Source organism: Salmo salar, chromosome 10 (assembly GCF_965601325.2).
Source record: "Salmo salar chromosome 10, fSalSal1, whole genome shotgun sequence".
Lineage (NCBI taxonomy): Eukaryota > Metazoa > Chordata > Actinopteri > Salmoniformes > Salmonidae > Salmo > Salmo salar.
In genome coordinates this window covers 14,668,242-14,690,913 of record NC_138300.1, presented here as the reverse complement: position 1 = coordinate 14,690,913, position 22,672 = coordinate 14,668,242, and the positions used below count along the sequence as shown (strand labels likewise).

Here is a 22,672-nt window from a genome sequence, read left to right as displayed (position 1 = left end):
TTTCATTGAAAGGCGGTACAAGCCGGCTGTTCCGACCAAAATCAAACTATTGAGGGTACAGGATGGCCTGACTGGATTCGAGTGTTTCCAGATCTATCGCTCTCTTATCCCTCTTTGTCTTCTTTGACTCATCTTTAGTCCACAGAAGTGAAAAAGATGTTTGGCCTTCTTTATGATTTACATAAAGGGGATATATTGTCTAGCTCGAAAACCAGTTACGTTGAAACTTGCCGTTCAATCCGACACGGAGTACACTATTAGCAGTTCAACGGCCAACGTCGAACCCATTGGAGGAACTGTGTGTGACCATCCCTGCAGGATGATTGGCAGTGACCAATCATCCTGCAGGGATTTCAGAGGTCAGGGAAATGACACACTAACTCTCAGCATCCATCCTGCAGATGAAGACAGATCTTCTCCCCCTGAAGTATCCCTACTGTCATCTTTATTACAAAGGCTGCAGCAGGGGTGCTTGGGAAAAGTCACAAGGCAGAGCCATCTCAGCTTTCTGCTGAGGTCTGGGGTGTGTTGCCCTGCTGTGCGTCTGCGCAATGGGGGACCCGGTGTACTCTCACTGGCCTGATAGATGAGCTACATGAGCCTGAAAGCCATCTTTAAAACATATGGGTGACACTCCTAATCTACACAGTGCAATAGAAAGTGACGGGGAGAATGTTTTGTACAGTAGGTGGGCGAGCTGGAAATTCTAGATCTGGTATCAGTATGGATATCCGACACCGCTACGGTGAATACAGCGGTTCATCGATTTGTTATAGCCAGAGTTGTGTTGCAGCGGGAGGTTGCTTGCTGTGAAGGGGGTTCGTTGTGAAGACTGTTTGAGGGCATAGGAGCTGTGTTCCTTTACGAACGTCATTTACAAAGGGCAGCCATTTTCATTAAATGATCACTTTATTTACAAAAATCTCAAATGACAAATGAAAGCAAAAAGACAGTCATACAGTACAATTAGTTCCCTTGCTGCCAGACATACTCAAAAACCACAGATGACATTATATTTACAGTACACCGTTCTCAGTGCAGATTCTAGATTCTCATAGGTGTATAACAACGATGACTTGAAGCTCTATGGTGGGGGTCATCAACCCACGGGTACTGGAGAGCTACACGGTGTGGCTAATGTTGTGTTGGAACAAAAGCCTGTACTGTAACCCTCCGGGACCTGAGCTTGTGACCACGGGTGAATCTCAAGTCTTTCCTTGTTTCCTTGTATCCTCTATCCTCATCTCCTCAGATTTGATCTTCAAATACATTTTGAGGAGAAGACAAGGAATGAAGGACAAAGAAGCAAGGAGAGACTAAGTCTCGCTTCACAGGCTCTACTGCTGACATTGGGGTACATGTAGACAGGAGAAGTGGACTCGGAATAGTCCGTATGTACTGGTCGGGTGAAAAATAGGATGCCAAAAGAGGGGCATAATTTCAAATGACAGCATTCAGAGGATGGAGGTTGTAGTTGTTTTTCACTTTCACCCTGAAACGACAGAAAAGAGGTTGCATGCAGTATTTTGTGTTGTTGAACTTATATATTTGAATGAGTCAGTGTTCAATTCTCATTAGAATTTTTTTCCCACCTTTATTAAACCAGGTAGGCTAGTTGAGAACAAGTTCTCATTTGCAACTGCGACCTGGCCAAGATAAAGCAAAGCAATTCAACACATACAACAACACAGATGCCTAGCAGACCGTACAGTGTGGGCTCATGTACATATCATTTTGAATGTCATACAGATGTAATAAGAATGTCATGCAGATGTAATAAGAATGTCATGCAGATGTAATAAGAATGTCATGCAGATGTAATAAGTGGACATTCAAAATGTGAAACAACGTATACAAAAGTATGTGGACACCTCTTCAAATTAGTGGAATCGGCTAATTCAGCCACACCCCGTTGCTGACAGGTATATCTAATTGAGCACACAGTCATGAAATCTCAATAGACAAACATTGGCAGTAGAATGACCTTACTGAAGAGCTCAGTGACTTTCACCGTGGCACCGACATAGGATGCCACCTTTTCAACAAATCAGTTCGTCAAATTTCTGCCCTGCTAGAGTTGCCCCGGTCAACTGTAAGTGTTGTTATTGTGAAGTGGAAACGTCTAGGAGCAACCACGGCTCAGCCGTGAAGTGATAGGTTACACAAGCTCACAGAATGGGACTGCCGAGTGCTGAAGCGTGTAAAAAAATAATCTGTCCTCGGTTGCAACACTCACTACAAAGTTCCAAACTGCCTCTGGAAGCAACGTCAGCACAATAACAGTTTGTCGGGAGCTTCATGAAATGGGTTTCATTGGCGGACCAGCCGCACACAAGCCTAAGATCACCATGCGCAATTCCAAGTGTTGGCTGAAGTAGTGTAAAGCTTGCCGCCATTGGACTCTGGAGCAGTGGAAACTCGTTTTCTGGAATTATGAATCACGCTTCACCATCTGGCAGTCTGACTGATGAATCTGGGTTTGGCAGATGCCAGGAGAACGCTACCTGCCGGAATGCATATTGCCAACTGTAAAGTTTGGTGGTGGATGATTAATGGTCTGGGGCTATTTCTCATGGTTCGGGCTAGGCCCCTTAGTTTCAGTGAAGGGAAATATTAACACTACAGAATACAATGACATTCTAGACAATTTTGTTCTTCCAACTTTGTGGCAACAGTTTGGGGAAGGCCCTTTCCTGTTTCAGCAGGACAATGCCCCCGTGCAAAAAGCAAGGTCCATACAGAAATGGTTTGTCGCGATCAGTGTGGAAGATCTTGACTGGCCTGCACAAAGCCCTGACCTCAACCCCATCGAATACCTTTGGGATGAATTGGAATGCTGACTGCGAGCCAACATCAGTGCCCGACCTCACTAATGCTCTTGTGGCTGAATGGAAGCAAGTCCCCGCAGTAATGTTCCAACATCTCGTAGAAAGCCTTCCCAGAAGACTGACTGCCCTGTCGTAGCAGCAAAAGGGGGACCAACTCCATATTAATGCCCATGATTTTAGACGGAGATGTTCGACGAACAAGTGTCCACATACTTTTGGTCATGGAGTGTATGTACACCGTTAGGTGAAAAGACGTGCAAACTGCTATAAAGGGACTCATCTCTCGTGGACAGACTTCATAACATGTAAATGGTAGCTGATGCAGTTACATGACAAGTTTGTTCTGGGTTTCCACAATTACACAGCGAATGACTCACCAAAGCCTGTTGTCTCTAACTAACATGCTACTAGTGTACCCCGGTGCGACGTGTCTAACATGCTGTACTCGTGTACCCACCCTCAGGGTGAGATCTGGGTTCTTCTATAGGTGTCGTTGGTAATGGAGAGGCGTGTGAGTCTGGCACCGTAGTAATCCACTATGTAGTCAGACTTATCCGATGGACCCACTATCTAAAAGGAAGGAACAGAGGAAAGACATCAGGTTACACACGGTGAAAACCTGGGTCCAGCTGATAATAAACTTCTGATTTGGTACTCAGCATTCGCAGCGGAGTGGGACCAGTGAACTTACACACACACACACACACACACCTGAGTGTGTAAAGGGCGCAGAAGCTGAGTCCAGCTACAGCTGGGCTACTGGTTAACCCTCTGATAATGAGATTGTGACTAGAGTGTGTTGTATCCAAGTAGATCAACATTGGCGAGGCATTCCAGCCTTTTAAGGGACTTTGGGCAGATAGAGGCTTTCTGAAGTGTTAAATCAGACTGCCAGATTTAGAAACGGGCAGGCCGGTGGCATGACCGATTCAGTTCAGACAGCACCCACAACCGGACTGACAATTTCCATGTCAAGTGTCAACTTCCTCAATCCAAGACTCTCTGCTGTACAAACCAAACACACCTCAGAAGGCTCTACATGGAAATCCAAGACCTTCAATTGCTTGAATCCCAGTCTGATTCTCTTTTTTTTTTAAACACACTGCTCCCGCAATCCACGTCCCATCTATCTATCACCTGTGTCCATCTCTGCTCTACCTAGTTTGAGAGCAAATTGGAAAGTTATCAGACATAATTCATCTGGCGTGGACCTCTCTCTCTAGAAAGACAGAGAGAGAGAGAGACACACAGACAGAGACAGAGACAGAGACAGAGAGAGAGAGAGAGAGAGAGAGAGAGAGAGAGGTCCCAAACCAACCACGTACAGCTTCCTCCTCTCCCCCAGTTCCAGCCAGACATAATCAATGAATATAAATGATCACATGTCCCAGGTGTTTACTCATTAGTTCTCAAAGATGCATTTGCCCGCTCCGACGTTGCTTTTAGTCGAGGTAGTTAGCCGTTAAAATATGGGGCTTTAGCGTGACGTCTAAATGGGCTCTCCGGGGACGCGGAACTCTTCATCAAAATTGTCACTCTTTAAAAAGGCGGAGAACGAGAGAACCTGGACGCCGCCTATACAGCTAATTGAGAATGTAAGTGTTTTGCTGTGCGGAACAGCCAAAGCCGCTTAAAAGCATTGCTCTCTTAGGGCCTTCAATAAGAAATTAGGAGAACAATAAACAGTGCGCCCGTCGCCTCGCTTAATCAAAGTGGCCGAATGCACGCCAACGCCCCTTTCTAAGGAAATAGCGACTTTATAAAGGCCTGCATCCACAGTAGGATGTAGAGTAGAACTGGATAGGACGAGAAAAAGAGGTAACTAGAAAGAGAAACGGTATACATTTTCTCTATCACGGTTTGTGTTGTCGTCTCAGATGTGACACAGGGAACTGTTATGGTAAAATTCTGGGAAATCGCATTCCTGACGCACAGTTCTAAAATGGCACACCACTACTATTCTATACGGTAAAAACATATTTTTAAGTGTAAGGACACGGGTTTCATTCAACACGGTTAACTATAATGAACAAACCAAACAAATAAGTGTGCTTTTCGTTCTATAATATCCGTCCATGTTGACAATGAGTTAAAGCTAAAGGCTTGCTCTGTCCATGTGGCCCGTGGTCTTATTCACAACCCTAAGTGTATACCGTAGCAAAAGTGTTTGCAACAGAAAGCGGAAAAAAATAGTTACAAAAATTATAATTCAAGTAGTCCCTCCCTGTTTTGGCCGACTTGCTTCCATTTGGTTCCTAGTGAACACGAACCATGTATGGCATCCTGCAAACACTGGTTCCTTAATGGAGATGGTGAAGGTAAAGAGGGGTGAGCTGAGGCCCTAACAGGATGACAAATGGACTGGCCTCTCTTTGTCAGGCTCGGGGGCCATAAATGGGGGGTTAAGGGGGTCCTGGGGGACCGAGGAGGAGGGGGGGGATGGGGCTCGAGAAGCCCCTTTGCGAAAACACACCACAGTCTCATTAACCCCCATTCATAGAGAGGTTAGTGTTGAGCAGAGGGCCACACAGACACAGGTGCTCTTCTGAACACACACACACACACACACACACACACACACACACACACACACACACACACACACACACACACACACACACACACACACACACACACACACACACACACACACACACACACACACACACACACACACACACACACCACACACACACAGCGTCTTCTTGACTGGCTTGGCTATGCTTCTGTTCAGTGTTACGTGGCCTGCTCTGATTAGTGTGTGTGTGTGTGTGTTGCGTGACCATTGCGTCAAAGCCCAGACTGTTCTGTAAAGACCAACTTTGCTCCACTCGTTTCATTACCATCACTGTCAGGGTTCAGACACACCAGCGTGCTGAACTATCGGCAGACAAACGCTACATCCCACATCCGGTGCGACGTGTGCGAGCCTTTAGTGGAAGAGAGCCACTGTTTATTCACGGGGGTGCGCTCAAATGGAGAATCTTCTTTTGAAATCGAAGAAATAGCTTTGTAAATCATACAATTATCATACTGATACCATCACAGTGGTTTCCTAACTTCTCTTTGCAGTGTGATCCCAACGAGCCTTTTAACGCTTCTTGTGACCAACCAATGTAGTCATCTGCTGTGACCCAAAAGGAACCAGCTTCTACCCACAATTAGGGATCACTGACCTAACACGCCCTTGTCACCACCACATTGGATGCATAAACAATTACTTTCAATGTCACTGTGAGAAGACCATGGATTTTCACACACATAACCAACCGATTACTTAGCAGCTCTGTGTTCCACAGCTGTTCCCTGAATGACCCTTACCTGCATTGAGATCAACATGAAATCCGCCAAGCTCCCAATCCCACAGAAGCCCACAGTGCAGAACTTGAGCAGCCCTTAAAGCGAGAAAGAGAGAAGCAGAGAGAGACAGAGAACGAAAGGGAGACACATAGTCAATGTGGGATGAAGCTTAAAGGGGCACACCATGTCTCTTTAAAGTAGGCATAAATAAAATGCTGCCTGGCCCCTAATCATAATTTGCTACCTATTGTGTGAGCAACGCTTCGTTGTTTACATGAAAACTCTCCCATCCAGGCGACTGGGCAACGTTTCAGTTTATCCCCCGTGTTCCGTTCCAACTTTGCCCGTGTGTTGCTGAATGGGAAATTAACTTGCGAGGCGAAGGTGAACGATTTGGAACGCTTTCAGTGCTGGGTGAATATGTGTCCGAGTGTGTTTTTTTTGCTGCCTGCTTTGCTTTCAGAGAGAAATGGTGCTAAGTCAACTTTGTTTCCAAAACAACAGCAGGATTGGGAACAACAGGTCTTTATCGTTGAGAGGGGCAGTGAAGTGGAGTATGAAAGTGTGCAGCCGCAGGTAGTGCTTTAACTGTGCAATGAGAGTGTGAATTGGATGCATGAAAACCCAGAGCAAGGGCGGTCGTTCAACTAGACACATTCTCCTTTCAACATTCAAATGTCACTAGCCTACAACAGTCAAATCACTACACTACACATATCTTAGGGCGGGTGACATCACTGGGCAAAGGCTACTGTTTCTCACTCGCCCCACATCTTTCACACGCACACAGCTAAACGATGAGGATCTTAAATTGCAGGCAAATGATGCAAACGGCAACTCTTGTGATTAAAACACAATTACTCCAAATCATTATTAACAACATTGTACATTTCTCTATGGGGGGGTAGCTTTGTTGATTTTTAAAACGATGGCCATCAGGTGTCTGCTCTACAAAACCACGGCCCATCTTGCCAGCTTAATACGCCACTGTTCCATGGTGATGCCCACGCCAACCGTGCCAACCCACGCGCTGCTAAGTGCAGCCTCTAAAGCTTGCTCATGCCCGTCCACAGTGTGGCTCTGTGATGCCTACGTAACCCATGCTAGCAGGAAAAACAAAAAAGACCCTAAAATGTGGAGAATCTTGGATGTATTTTTACAGCAAATAGGCCTTGCAAATACTTTAATAGAATATCTAATAGATACATAGCACACTAATACTCGTCCTGAACTTTACAGCAGGGCTCTCCAACCCTGTTCCTGGAGAGCTACCATCCTGTAGGTTCACTTCAACCCTAATCTACCACACCTGATTCTAGTAATTATCTGGTTGATAAGCTGAATTAGGTTAGTTACAACTGGGGTTGGAATGAAATCCTACAGGAGGGTAGCTCTCCAGGAACAGGGTTTGGAGAACTCTGCTTTATAGCAATGATAAATCAAAGGCCATACTGTAAACCAGGGGTATTCAAATCTTACCCTACGAGGTCCAGAGCCTGCTGTTTTCTGTTCTATCTGATATTGAATTGCACCCACCTGATGTCCCAGGTCTAAATCAGTCCCTGATTAGAGGGGAACAATGAAAAAAAAACACAGTGGAACTGGCTTCGAGGTCCAGAGTTGAGTTATAGGACTATAGGCCTACCTAAAGCTGGGTATCCCAGGTAGAAGCGATCAGCTCCTAACCACCCCAGGAAGAGGGACAAGGCCACTGCTATTTTGTAGGAGTAACCGCTCCTGCAAAGAAATCCCATTTTAGTTTGAAGCAGTTCACTAACGCTTTACATGTGTAGACATCACATATGATGGGGTATTATTTAGGCTAATCAATAACAAAATACTTTCAGGGTCATATTCACTAGGCATGAAACAGGAAGGTACTATCTGGTGTGTATTCACTTGGAACAAAACGAAAGCAAACAAAACGGGGAGGGACCTACCTGATTTTTCCCAATATACATTTTTTGCTTCGGTGTGCACTAATGAATACACCCGACCATGTCCAATAAGAAAAGTATTTTTTCAGTTTTCCGTTGCAAAACGTTTTTCTATGTTGTGCCCTTATGAGTATTCAACATTTCCACAGTGCCGAATGTCAGGTAATATAGATACATACACATTCCTGCAGGGGATGCTCTGGTTGAAGCCCACTTCCTCTCCACTGAACCGAAATTCTGTCCCGTTGGACAAGCGGCAGCTGACATTCGGAGCAGGTAGGCATTCCACTAAAAAAAAAAGATAAAAAAACAGATAGGCCAAGATGCGTCAGGCTAGGCTAAATCAACACAAAAACACATATGCACACAGGAAAAACATGTGTCGATTTATTGTGAGTTTAGGTACTTACACACAGACACAGGTTCAGAGTGATCATATATTATATAGATTTTTGTATAGATTTTATATACAATGCTTTTGGAAAGTATTCAGACCCCTTGACTTTTTCCACAATTTGTAACGTTACAGCCTCATTCTAAAATGTATTGAATTGGTTTTTTCTCTCATCAATCTACACACAATAACCCAAAATGATGAAGCAAAAACAGGTTTAGACATTTTTTGCTGATTTATAAAAATAAAAAAACTGATATCACATTTACATAAATATTCAGACCCTTTATTTAGTTCTTTGTTGAAGCACCTTTGGCAGCGATTACAGCCTTGAGTCTTCTTGTGTATTACGCTAAGCTTGGCACACCTGTATTTTTGGAGTTTCTCCCATTCTTATCTGTAGATCCTCAAGCTTTGTCAGGTTGGATGGGGGAGAGCATCACTGCACAGCTATTTTCAGGTCTCTCCAGAGATGTTCGATCGGGTTCAAGTCCGGGCTTTGGCTGGGCCACTCAAGGACATTCAGAAACTTGTCCCGAAGCCATTCCTGCATTGTCTTGGCTGTGTGCTTATGGTCGTTGTCCTGTTGGAAGGTGAAACTTCGCCCCAGTCTGAGGTCCTGAGTGCTCTGGAGCAGGTTTTCATCAAGGATCTCTCTGTACTTTGCTCGGTTCATCTTTCCCTCAATCCTGACTAGTCTCTCAGTCCTTGCCGCTGAAAAACATCCCCACAGCATGATGCTGCCACCACCATGCTTCAATGTAGGGATGGTGCCAGGTTTCCTCCAGCTGTGACACTTGGCATTAAGGCCAAAGAGTTCAATCTTGGTTTCATCAGACCAGAGAATCTTGTTTCCCATGGTCTGAGAGTCCTTTAGGTGCCTTTTGGCAAACTCCAAGCGGGCGGTCGTGTGCTTTTTACTGAGGCGTGGCTTCCGTCTACTATAAAGGCCTGATTGGTGGAGTGCTGCAGAGATGGGAGAGCCTTCCAGAAGGACAACCATCTCCACAGAGGAACTCTGGAGCTCTGTCAGAGTGACCATCGGGATCTTGGTCACCTCTCTGACCAAGGCCCTTCTCCCCCGATTTCTCAGTTTGGCCATGATGCCAGCTCTAGGAAGAGTCTTGGTGGTTCCAACCTTCTTGCAATTAAGAATGATGGCGGGCACTGTGTTCTTGGGGACCTTCAATGCTGCAGAAATGTTTTGGTGCCCTTCCCCAGATTTGTGCCTCGACACAATCCTGTCTTGGAGCTCTACGGACAATTCCTTCGACCTCATGGCTTGGTGTTTGCTCTGACATGCACTGTCACCTGTGGTGTGTGCCTTTCCAAATCATGTCCAATCAATTCAATTTACCACAGGTGGACTCCAATCAAGTTGTAGATACAGCTCAAGGATGATCAATGGAAACAGGATCCACCTGAGCTCAATTTCGAGTCTCATAGCAAAGGGTCCGAATAGTCATGAAAATAAGGTATATCTTTTTGTATGTTTTTTTACATTTTTATTAGCAATCATTTCAAAAAACCTGTTATCACTGTCATTATGGGGTACTGTGTGTAGATTGATGAGGGAAAAAAATGAATTTAAGCAATTTTAGAATTAGGCTGGAACGTAACAAAATGTGGAAAAAGTCAATGGGTCTGAATACTTTCCGAATGCACTGTATAGCCTATGTATTTCAGTATGCATTTTGAAAATGAAGGACATATTACAAATTGTGAGTCCTAATCAGCAACCATAACAATTCAGTTTTAATATTTCAACTCTGACTTTATAGGGAGGACCTTGGGTCGCCCAAAGACAATTCATGTTACCCACAAAATACCACATACATTGAAATGCATAACCACTCACCCCAAGCTATCATGTCCTTGCAGTTCGCAGGTTCTTGAGTGGCATCATCTATCCGTGGTTCTTTGCAAAGATACTTGAACAGCATTAAGGCAATGACCAAATATGAACGATCACTCACAGCATATTAAATAATACAACATATAAAACAAGTTGTGCTTGTGTCGTGATGTTCATATGCTGCACCCATTCAGTCAGTCATTATTATCAGCATTCTGAGGAATACTACATTACACAACAATAATGTATAGAGGCAACTAGTTATCTAGCTAGCTTTTAGCCCATGATGTACTCTTAAGGAGCCTACTGTTACTCCGTAAAGTCCAAGGACCATATGTTATTTTCAGAGAGACTGGCTCTGGCAGCCAAAACAGTCAAATACTTCATCTAAACGTGAATCGATTATCAATTGCGATATGGTTCTAGAAACATAAAGCCCTTTACTTTCATATCACATTAAAATAAATCAACAAATGCAAAATGTACACTGTTTTAACCGGCTTTATCACAGTTGCAGCCAACAGTATTTTTCAGTGAAAACACATTTATGGCAGCCTTCTTCCGTTACACACTAGATCATTGCTGCGGGATGTAGATACAATTAAATAATTTAGCCAAATTAGGCACACAAAAAAAAATCCACTAAATATTACTCAAGTCTGAACAGACATAAATAAAATAATTCAAAATAGGCTACCACACTAAAGAGCATAATTTAGCTACCGAGATCAATAGCGCCTAAAAACTAGCTATGGATTAAGTTTTATCACAAGCACTTAAAGTCGGGAAGGCTGTAATTTGGGCAGTGCGCTTACAAACTGGTGTAAACCTTCAAAGGTTTTGAACAGGCTATATTTCAGCAATTACCAAGATAGACTAGTGTCTACCATACCCAACAAATGACAGCAATAGGCTAATGATATTTATTTTACAAAAGCCTACTTATAGGCCTTACCTACTAAATACGGAGCACAAAATTAAAGACTGATCAAACTTAATTTAGCCAACGAAAATGTCTCAACAGAATGAAACAAAACACGTTTTCTATATTTAAAGAACTGGTTTAGATTAGTAAATAGGCCTACATTAATAACAATGGCATGCAATAATAACAATGATAAAACTAATGATTATGAATATGAACAAATTAATAAAGTTCCAAAATTGTATCCTACCTGAATAGCAAGTTGCACAGTAGCCTGCATTTGGCAATTTGTGTGGTATAAAAAATAAAATAAAATTCTGCTCATGTCTTCAATCATGTAAATGACGTAGAACTGCATGAAATGTGTTTATATGGAAATCCTAAAAACGTGTCGGCTCAACTGTATGCCACTACGCAAATGTGATTATAGATGCATGCAATGCTTTATTACAGAGGGGATTTTTTTCTCTCTCGCTGTAACATGGAGATATGGCCTTGTGGGATCAGAACAGTACACCAACCCTATTAAAGATGTTTATCAATTTAACCTTTTTCTTTTCCCCTGATATTAAAGATCCGCGTACGCTTCTAAAACCGTACCGTAAGCGATGCATGTTAATGTTCAGATCCGAGACCGTTTCACAATTTGATTCGTTAACTATATTGTTTCCCAAAAGTAGACACTATGCAGGCTTATGGCTAGCAGTTAGCCAAGCAAAATCATGTTAACGGATAGAACTAGACAGATAACGTTAGCTAGCAAACCTGAATAAAAACCCTGTCATCATTGTCGTGATTTGCTAAAAATGAAATGTAAAAAGATATTGTCCCAAGCGTAGACTTTTACAGCTATCGACATCATTTCCGAGAACAAGTTGAAAATGGCAATATGTGCAGTAAAAGAAGATGCTCAACGACAGAGTCCGTAAACAAAACAGCCGACTCCTGTGAGACGCCATGTTGAATGTTGACAACACGCCCACACCTCGTCACGTGACATCAAAAGTTTTTAAAGCGACACATCTGAGTACTGTATCGTCCAAGACCCAACTCGTGTGATTTCGTACCAGTAAGACTTGTTTTCATCTTTAAAAGTAGTTGAACTGATAACTTTGAACTTAAGCTATAACAGTCTTACCATTCAAGTGATAAACTCGTTTAGTCTTGTAATATGAAGAAAAAAAAACATGCTAATGCTATGCTAGCAAATAAGTTTATGTATCGCAACAGCTTACGTTATTAGCTAGCTAACAACAAGATAGCACACTATAGTACCACTGACAGTAGCTAGCTGACTCACCGAAGTTGGCTAGCTATCTAACGTTAGCTGAATATTTCGAGAAGCTCTGGTAGCATTTGTTACAAGTTGTTTTATGGGGTTATATTATCACCCGACAAAGGTAAAGCTGTGTTGTTTTAAGAACCTAACTAGTTAACCGTACTTACTCAAACAAAGTTATTTTTTTTAACTTCATGCTTTGGATTAGTTATTCAACTAACGCTACAGCTACGCAAGACCAACAGAAACAGATGATGATGATTCTGTGCACCTGTTCCATGTAAAGCAAAACAGGCGTTACTACGTTAGCTAGCTAACGCTACGTCTCTAAAGTTATTAGGTCTTTACAGTATAACGTTAAACCTTTCTGATTTTGTGGATCAGTTTGGCCAGTACTGTACTTTATTTATCTTTCGCTCGACTTTGCTGCTCTGCTGATTTAAAACACATAATTACTTCCTGCTTCAGGTAAGGTGCGGATTCGGTGATTAACTTCCGCCGTACAGGTAGGGTGTGAAAGAAAATATATCTCTAACTGTTACAAGATAACTTTAAGCTGATGTTGCTTCGTCGTCTTTTGGTTTTAGCTAATATAATAGCCTAACTTTCTCGAGGTTTGTCAACATAATATATTGCCACACAAGCTAGCCTGTGTCTGTCGAAACTTGTTCACTGGCAATGTAGATAACCCATGTTATTGCGTCGCTAACAGAAGGACGATTGTGTATTTGACAAAGGCACATTGACCCACTTTTAGTTGCCACCAAACTAGAGTTTGAATTGAACTATCAGTACCTTTGTATTGTGTACAAGACATGTTGTTTAGGCCTAGACTATTTGATTGACCGAGCTCGAAATCAGTTCCACTTTGCCCCTAATACATAATCAGTTGTATTGTTCTTGATGTGCCTTTTATTTTATGTATTGTCAACTGCCTAAAGGTGATTCATTGTTGTTCTATGTTGTGTGTTTGATGTTTGCTTCTCTCCTCTTAATTCCTTACAGGTTGCATGACAAAATATACCCAGACTGAGGGAGGACAATGTATGAAAATGTCCCAACAGGTACATTTATCTGCTCTTTTTTTTTTTTTTTTGTCATTTAGCAGACGCTCTTATCCAGAGTGACTTACAGTAGTGAATGCATACATTTCATTTCATGCATTATTATTATATATATATTTTTTGTACTGGCCCCCCGTGGGAATCGAACCCACAACCCTGGCGTTGCACACACCATGCTGGCGTTGCAAACACCATGTTCTACCAACTGAGCCTCAGGCTCTCATTATTGAACTGTTTAATGAACAGTATAGGATATAAATGTGCAAAAATGATGCTTTTCACAATTATCGAAAATGTTGTGTACGTGTACATGCACGTTTCCATGGGCCTGTGTGTGTGCCTCAGTCTCCACAGTGGAGCGCCAGCAGGTGCTGCAGGCCTTGGAGCGGCTCCAGGCTAAGATGGCCCAGAGGGAGGAGTGGACCCACAGTGAGAGGCTGGGGGTGCTGAGGGACGCCCTACAGAGCCCACTGCTAGGACACATCCTCACGCTGCAGCACTCCATCAAACAACTCAAAGACCAGGTAATAATCAGAGAATGACGTGCAAACTGTCTTTAAGGACCCATGGCTTCGGAATGGAGCATAATGGTGATGGAGTGAGATATGAACATTGTCATTTGTTATATGGCCCATTTTTGATTAAGGCTTTATGTCGGATTACTAGAGTTTGTAACCCAACTTATAATAGCCGACATCTATCCCAAGTTAATATATCCCAAGAGAAAGTTGATTGTTAATGCCTTGTAACATTTCTGATTTGTATAAAAATGTTGAAACCCCTCAATGTCAGTGTTGGTTCAGTCTACAGAACACAGCATTCTAAACCTTTTTCTTCAGCTGAAAAGGAAGCAGCCTGGCACTTTCATTTGTATTCTGATCACGTTTTTATTGATGTAAAAAAAAAAAACCCTCCTTACTAACAATAAACAATCCACATGCCAAATTAAGATAATGGCAATAACCGATGCCTGCCTTCATATTCTAAGTGCTGCGAAGGTCAGCCGAGTGTCTATGAATGCGTCAGGTGAAAACCTATAGCGGGATGGAGAGGCGGAGGTGGTGGCACTGGCGGGTCGGCTCTTTTGTGGATCTATCAAGCTTTAATATCTACTGTCTGGGTTTGAGTAACTGCCTTGTCGGAGATGTATTGATGAATTGGCGGGGAAAAGCTGCTCCGTCAGCCTGGGCTAAATAAACAGGAGACTGATAACTTTCCACAATGTGAGTCTAAAGGTCATTAATACATTACCTGTTTGGGACCGGCCAGAGCTGCTACTGCTGCAGAGGAATCTATTGATTTTGTTACCCCCCCCCCCCTTTTCTCCCCCCTTTATTTTTTCTTTCTTTTAGTTTGCAGACATTGTCTCCACATGTAAAGGCATCATTGTTTCTCTTGCTCTTGTATCTACTGCAACGCTAATCTGCAGCCCTTTTTCCCTATCGTGGGAAAATTGGATGTGAAAGAATGCAGCTTACGGTTGGATTTTGGTTGATGAAAGCAGCCTAGAATGGCAGACTTTAGTTTTTTTTTTGTGTGGCTTCATCCAATTTGATATCTCTCAACTTGTATCTTTTGTCACATAATCACATTAACCCCCTAGAGTCGATTGACTCACCTGTACGTCAGTCTAAGTAACATTATTAAAAAAAAAAAAATCCCCCATCAAAATCCACCAGTTCTCAGTAGCATCCAAACAGTTTAGCCCACTTTGGAAAGGGGTGACTCCCACCCCAAACATATTTGGCTGTCCTTTTTGCCAATTATGAATGTGTTATTCAATGCGTTTCTATGGGCTATAGTAGTCAAGGCCAAAATCAATATTTTATCAATACATGTTTTTATATATACCTAAAGGGGTTCTAAAATTCAAAATCAAATAGCTAATTGATCAATAGTATGACCACCTTTAAACAATTCCATGTGTCAGCTAAGCACCCCTCTCCCCCAACATCTTAGACTCTAAAGAATTAACAACAATTATTTTACTATATTTTTTTGTAAACAAAGCAGCTCTACCATAGCTTCCTCCTCATTATCCGCCACAGTGAAAAAACCCACCCAAACCTCTCTTCTCCTTTCCTCCCCCCCAGCTGAACTGCATGCCTCCCGACACCTGCAGTGAGTTCAGTTTCTCCAGGAAGGGCCAGCTGATCGTCAGTGCCAGCCGCCCGGCCAGCAGCCTGTGCACATCCGGCCCCGGCTCGGTGCTGTCCAACGGCTCAGCCCTCTCCTCAGTGGGCCTCCGTTCCCCCGACCAGCTCCAGAGATGGCTCCACGCTGCCGCCAAGGTTCTGCACCTGTTCTGCCCACGCACACGCCCACCTGATGCTGTTGTCACAGCTAGCTATGATACTACCATGGTTATGGCCATGTGTACTAGGTCTGGTGGTGGATAGATGGTGGTTTTATACTGTGTCACCTGTGTATTGGTGTGCTGTATTCGGTGGAGAATTAAGATACTGTGGTTTTAAACAGTTTTACCTGGGTATTTAATTTATTGTGTTCGGTGGAGATATAGCTTTAGACATTTACCTTTTTGTATTTTATGTACTGACTTGAGTTTTAAGGGATACTTCGGGATTTTGGCAATGACGCCCTTTATCTTCTTCCCCAGAGTTAGATGAACTTGTGGATACCGTTTTTGTTTCTCTTTGTCCAGTATGAAGAAAGTAAGAGGTAGTTTCATCTGACTCTGGGGAAGTAGATAAAGCGCCTCATTGCCAAAATCCTGAAGTATCTCTTTAAATTGATGTATTTGAGACGTCTTCTGTACATTTTGAATATTTATGACCTGACCTATGTAATAATTGTCTTTTGTTGTAGGGGAGGCCAACTGAGCACATCAGCCTGCCCAAGCCCCTGTCTGGAAGCCTGGGCTTCAGTGTGGTAGGCCTGAGGCCTGAGGGGACTGGGGGCCACGGGGTCTTCATCAGACAGGTCCAGCCTGGAAGCATCGCACACAGGTACGCCGTCCTCCTTCTCTTTTACTGTCCCTAGTGTTCATTTGGTTCAGGTTAGAGTTTCAAAATTCTAGTAATTTCCCCCAAATTCCTGGAATCAGGAGGGAATAAGCAGCAAATGTTGAATCATCCAACCAGGATTTCTGGAAAACCTGAGATTTTTCGGAGAGTTATTGGAATCTTGCAACTCGAGTTCAGACCAACTCTACGACAACATTCTGCAATAGTACCTGATAATCTAGTCAAGGACACCTTAATATATGCATATTAGAAGGTTTGCCAACTCTTATTAGGCCCCCTTCCAAGGAAAACATTACACAGTCATAAACAATGCATAATATGCTTGTATCAGCTTATGTCAACAACAAAGGGTATGTAGAGACATTTCTAGTTCATTTAACACTGCTTGTAAAGGGTACTGCCAAAATTGGGAAACACAGACCACTGACAGGTCACTGTGCTGTTATAGAGAGACCTTATGAGCAAATAATCCCTTTAAAAAATGTCTATCTCTATGGAACTTCCTGGTTAAATAAACATGACATAAAAACATACAAGATACACATTCCTTGTTTCTTCTGCTTGCTCTTAGACGAGGTCTAGATGAGGTTAATGTGAAAACGATGTCCATTTCTGATGTAAAAAGGGCTTTACAAATTATATAGTCCTTATTTGTATTGTGTGTGCGCCGGTAGGGATGGGCGCATGCTGGAGAACGACCAGATCCTGGTGATCAACGGGACCCCCCTGGACCAGAGTGTCACCCAGCAACAGGCCATCACTCTGCTGCAGCAGCCTGGGGACAGAGTGGAGCTGGTGGTGGCCCGAAACCCATCAACTGCCACACAGCACACGCCACTGCTCCCGCCCGGACCCATTATTCAAAATGTAAGTTCAAAGCATGTATTTATGTATCTCAGTAAGAAAATGCCTTCATATTTTGATATATGTTCTACAGACCACTGTCATGTCATGGTGCTACATTGGATTTTGGCCCTTTCGAATACATACATTAAAGGCAATGTGCTTTCACTGTTTTGAGTGCTGCATGACTATTTGTTGAGGTTGATTCAGGCAACCCATCGGAAGATATTTATGGGTCGCACGTTTTGTCACAATATTGTTTTGAACGTTCTCTTGAGGACTGATGCCCAACTGAGGATTCTACTCGATGCCTTCTCAATGGCTGCTGATTAAGATTTTGTCTAAAGTGCATTATAGAAGTTTGGAAACAGTGACATTTCAGAAGGAGGCAAATAATTATGACGTCTTTTTGTCGTCTTTATGATGTCGCCAGATTGACCTTAGATGCAGTATAACTTTAGCTAGCTAAGATTGAGGGGACAGCACCACATTTTTACTAGGTATTGTTAGCATTGCTATCTAAACTGAACAAAAATATAAATGCAACATGTAAAGTGTTGGTTTCATGAGCTGAAATAAAAGATCCAAGACATTTTCTATAGTTACAAAAATCGTATTTCTCTTAAATTTTGTGCACAATTTTTTTTACATCCCTATTAGTGAGCTTTTCTCCTTTGCCAAGATAATCCATCCACCTGACAGGTGTGGCATATCAAGAAGTTGATTAAACGGCAGGATCATTATACAGGTGCACCTTGTGCTGGGGACAGTAAAAGGCCACTAACATTTTCAGTTATGTCACACAACACAATGCCACAGATGTCTCAAGTTTTGAGGGAGTGTGCAATTGGCATGATGGCTGCAGTAATTTCCACCAGAGCTTTTGCCAAAGAGTTGAATGTTCATTTAGTTGTTTTAGAGAATTTGGCAGAAAGTCCAACTGGTCTCACAAGCACAGACCACGTGTTGTTGTCTGTGTGGGGGAGTTGTTTGCTGATGTCAACGTTGTGAACAGAGTGCCCCATGGTGGCGGTGGGGTTATGGTATGGGCAGGCATAAGCTACGGACAACGAACACAATTGCATTTTATCGATGGCAATTTGAATGCACAAAAAAACAGTGACATCCCGAGGCTCAGTAAAATCTATGAAATTGTTTCATGTTACGGTTATATTTTTGAATCTTTTTGACTAGCTTTGCTAGCTAATGGCGCCAATGCATCAAGTAAATTTGACGATGTCATAATGATGGCGAAGTTGTTTCCTACTTATTATTTGCCAAATTTAACAATGGCATCGTATTTCCACGCTACTGTAGTGTAATTTAGACGAAAGTCATTAAGCCATGTTCAGAGTGACTGGGCATCAGTCGGACACCAATATGGCTGTGGCGTCTGTATAACGTTCATAACAATAGCAACAACGCGATGGAGGTGCAACCCATGATTAGGAGGCAACTGTTTCTCGTTTTAAAAGTGGTACTGTTATTGATTTATTGTGGTTAAAAATGTTGACGTGTTTGCCCTCGTGGCCTTCTGGTCAACGTTTTTAGCGAAGACCAATCAATATAAGCGCTAGGAAGAAGTCAGGTCGATAACTAGGCAAATACACAAAAAAAAATTTCGAGCTGTACATCAACTCGTGTTGTCTACTGATCTCTCGCCATTTGACTCTCATGCAGGGGTCTATAGGGCACAGGAGCATCAGTATGTCTATCATCTAGTTTATACTTTTTAACACTGTCATGAAGGCCAAGGCAATTTCCTGTTATTCTGTAGCCTGTCACAAAAAACAGGCACTTGACCATCACTGGAGAGGAAATGGCATCAATCTGGTTTGGAGGTCAGGTTTTAGGTGATGCTACTTGACTCTGTAGGAGTCCAAATTTGGATTTGAAATTCATATTTATGCAGTATTTTACTACCTGCGGGCTGTTGACATTGAGTCTATGATGTTGATGTCCTTATAGCCTAAAGGAAATCAAGTTAGTGCTTCACTTGCAGGATTGCCTCCTGACAATATGTATTTAAGTCACTGCGCTAGCTCAATCAATGTAGACCTGGAAGTCAAGGAGAAGAAAGAAGAGTTCGGAGAGACCTAATGCATAGAAAAAGTTAATCATAGATTTGTTGTTGGGTAAAACAGTCAAAATACAAGTCTTTAAATCCTCTCGTCTTTTGAGCAATGGTCATCTAAGACTATAAGAAGCTCTGTTTTTAGTTGCTACACGTTTCATGAATTCAAACTGATAAATGACATTTTAACTTTCCTGTGGTTATTCAGTGACCGGTAACCTACACTGAACAAAAATATAAACACGACATGTAAGGAGTTGGTCCCATATTTCATGAGCTGAAATAAAAGAACAAAAAGTTTATTTCGTAAAAATTTTGTGCACATCCGTGTTAGTGAGCATTTCACCTTTGCCAAGAGAATCCATCCACCTGACAGGAGTGGCATATCAAAAAGCTGATTAAACAGCATGATCATTACACAGGTGCAGCTCACTAAAACGTGTGGTTTTGTCACACTATACAATGCTACAGATGTCTCAGTTTTGAGGGAGTGTGCAATTGGCATGCTGACTGCAGGAATGTCCACCAGAGTTGTTGCCAGAGAATTGAATGTTCATTTCTCTATCGTAAGCCAGTGTTATTTTAGAGAATTTGGCAGTACTTCCAACCGGCCTCATAACCGCAGACCACATGTAAGAATTTCTGCACAAACTGTCAGAAACCGTCTCAGGGAAGATCATCTGCGTGCTTGTCGTCCTCACCAGGGTCTTGACCTAACTGCAGTTCGGCATCGTAACCCACTTCAGTGGGCAAATGCTCACCATGGATGGCCACTGGCACGCTGGAGATGTGTCCTTTTTGCAGATGAATCCTAGTTTCAAGTGTACTGGGCAGATGGCGTCGTGTGGGCGAGTGGTTTGCTGATGTTAACATTGTGAACAGAGTGCCCCATGGTGGAGGTGGGATTATAGTATTGGCAGGCATACGCTACGGACAATAAACACAATATTTTATCAATGGCAAATAGAATGCACAGAGATACTGTGATGAGATGCTGAGGCCCATTGTCTTGCCATTCATCTGCCGCCATCACCTCATGTTTCAGCATGATAATACATGGCCCCATGTCGCAAGGATCTGTACAAAATTCCTGGAAGCTTAAAATGTCCCAGCTCTTCCATGGCCAGCATACTCGCCAGACATGTCAACCGTTGAGCATGTTTGGGATGCTCTGGATTGCCGTGTATGACAGCATGCTCCAGTTCCCACCAATATCCAGCAACTTCGCACAGCCATTGAAGAAGAGTGGGAGACGTCAGGCCACAATCAACAGCCTCATCAACTACAGTACCAGTCAAAAGTTTAGACACACCTACTCATTCAAGGGTTTTTCATTATTTGTACTATTTTCTACATTGTATAATAATAGTGAAGACATCAAAACTATGAAATGACACATAGAATCATATAGTAACCAAACAAGTGTTAAACAAATCAACATATTTTATATTTCAGATTCTTCAAAGTAGCCACCCTTTGCCTTGATGACCGCTTTGCACACTCTTAGCATTCTCTCAACCAGCTTCACCTGGAATGCTTTTCCAACATTCTTGAAGTAGTTCCCACATAGGCAGAACACTTGTTGGCTGTTTTTCCTTCACTCTGCAGTCCAACTCATCCCAAACCATCTCAATTGGGTTGAGGTTGGGTGATTGTGGAGGCCAGGTCATCTGATGCAGCACTACATCACTCTCCTTCTTGGTCAAATAGCCCTTACACAGCCTGGAAGTGTGTTGGGTCATTGTCCTGTTGAAAAAACAAATGATAGTCCCACTAAGCGCAAACCAGATGGGATGGCGTATCGCTGCAGAATGCTGTGGTAGCCATTCTGGTTAAGTGTGCCTTGAATTCTAAATAAATCACTGACAGTGTCACCAGCTAAGCACCCCCACACCATCACATCTCCTCCTCCATACTTCACGGTGGGAACCACACATGCGGAGATCATCTGTTCACCTACTCTGCGTCTCACAAAGACATGGCGGTTGGAACCAAAAATCTTGAATTCGGACTCATCAGACCAAACGAAAGATTTTGGTCTAATGGCCATCGCTTGTGTTTCTTGGCCCAAGCCAATCTCTTCTTCTTAATGGTGTCCTTTAGTAGTGGTTTCTTTGCAGCAATTTGACCATGAAGGCTTGATTCAAGCAGTCTCCTCTGAACAGTTGATGTTGAGATGTGTCTGTTACTTGAACTCTGAAGCATTTATTTGGGCTGCAATTTCTGAGGCTGGTAACTCTAATGAACTTATCCTCTGCAGCAGAGGTAACTCTGGGTCTTCCATTCCTGTGGCGGTCCTCATGAGAGCTAGTTTCATCATAACTCTTGATGGTTTTTGCGACTGCACTTAAATAAACTATTGAAGTTGTTGAAATGTTCCACATTGACTGATCTTCATATTGTAAAGTAATGGACTGTTGTTTCTCTTTCCTTATTTGAGCTGTTCTTACCATAATATGGACTTGGTCTTTTACCAAATAGGGCTATCTTCTGTATATCACCCCTACCTTGTCGCAACACAACTGACTGGCTCAAATGCATTAATAAGGAAAGAAATTCCACAAATTAGCTTTTAACTTCTCTGGGCAAGAGCGTCCCACCCTAGTCAACAGCCAGTGGAATCGCGTCGCGCGAAATACAAAACCTCATAAATGCTATAACTTCAATTTCTCAAACATATGACTATTTTACACCGTTTTATAGATGCACCTCTCCTGAATCGAACCACGTTGTCCGATTTCAAAAAGGCTTTACAGCAAAAGCAAAACATTAGATTATGTTAGGAGAGTACCCAGCCAGAAATAATCACACTGCCATTTTCAAAGCAACTAGCATGCATCACAAATACCCAAAACACAGCTAAATGCAGCACTAACCTTTGACAATCTTCATCAGATGACTCTCCTAGGACATCATGTTACACAATACATGCATTTTGTGTTCGATAAAGTTCATATCTATATATAAAAACAGCATTTTACATCGGCGCATGACGTTCAGAAAATATTTTCCCTCAAATGCTTCCGGTGAAGTAGCGCTACAATTTACAAAATTACTATTTGAAAACATTGTTAAAATTTAATATTGTCATTCAAAGAATTATAGATTAACATCTTGTGAATGCAACCGCTTTGCCAGATTTAAAAATAACTTTACTGTAAAATCACACTTTGCAATAAACGACGTGGT

At 42.5% G+C, this 22,672-nt stretch overlaps 2 protein-coding genes across 5 annotated transcripts in view; one reads left to right on the top strand and one right to left on the bottom strand.

Annotated features, from left to right (window-relative positions):
• Nucleotides 1–890: 890 nt before the first annotated feature.
• On the bottom strand, nucleotides 891–12,228 carry tm2d1 (TM2 domain containing 1). Of its 4 annotated transcripts, none has more exons than XR_014378941.1 (8): nucleotides 12,066–12,228; nucleotides 10,318–10,392; nucleotides 8,245–8,353; nucleotides 7,774–7,865; nucleotides 6,150–6,223; nucleotides 3,286–3,398; nucleotides 1,593–1,646; nucleotides 891–1,492 (listed from the first exon to the last, which is right to left on the bottom strand). XR_014378941.1 is itself a non-coding variant. In XM_082956567.1 (7 exons), the coding sequence occupies exons 1-6, from the start codon at nucleotides 12,196–12,198 to the stop codon at nucleotides 3,288–3,290; spliced, it is 594 nt and encodes a 197-aa protein (XP_082812693.1). In that variant the 5' UTR covers nucleotides 12,199–12,228; the 3' UTR covers nucleotides 891–1,492; nucleotides 3,286–3,287.
• The window catches only part of patj (PATJ crumbs cell polarity complex component), a 193,425-nt gene continuing 182,975 nt past the window's right edge, over nucleotides 12,223–22,672 (top strand). Inside the window, exons 1-6 of the mRNA XM_082956728.1 lie at nucleotides 12,223–12,308; nucleotides 13,524–13,582; nucleotides 13,928–14,106; nucleotides 15,676–15,873; nucleotides 16,409–16,548; nucleotides 17,241–17,433. Of these exons, the coding sequence (XP_082812854.1) occupies nucleotides 13,561–13,582; nucleotides 13,928–14,106; nucleotides 15,676–15,873; nucleotides 16,409–16,548; nucleotides 17,241–17,433 (732 nt within the window). The 5' untranslated portion in view covers nucleotides 12,223–12,308; nucleotides 13,524–13,560. The remainder of the gene's footprint in view (nucleotides 12,309–13,523; nucleotides 13,583–13,927; nucleotides 14,107–15,675; nucleotides 15,874–16,408; nucleotides 16,549–17,240; nucleotides 17,434–22,672) is intronic.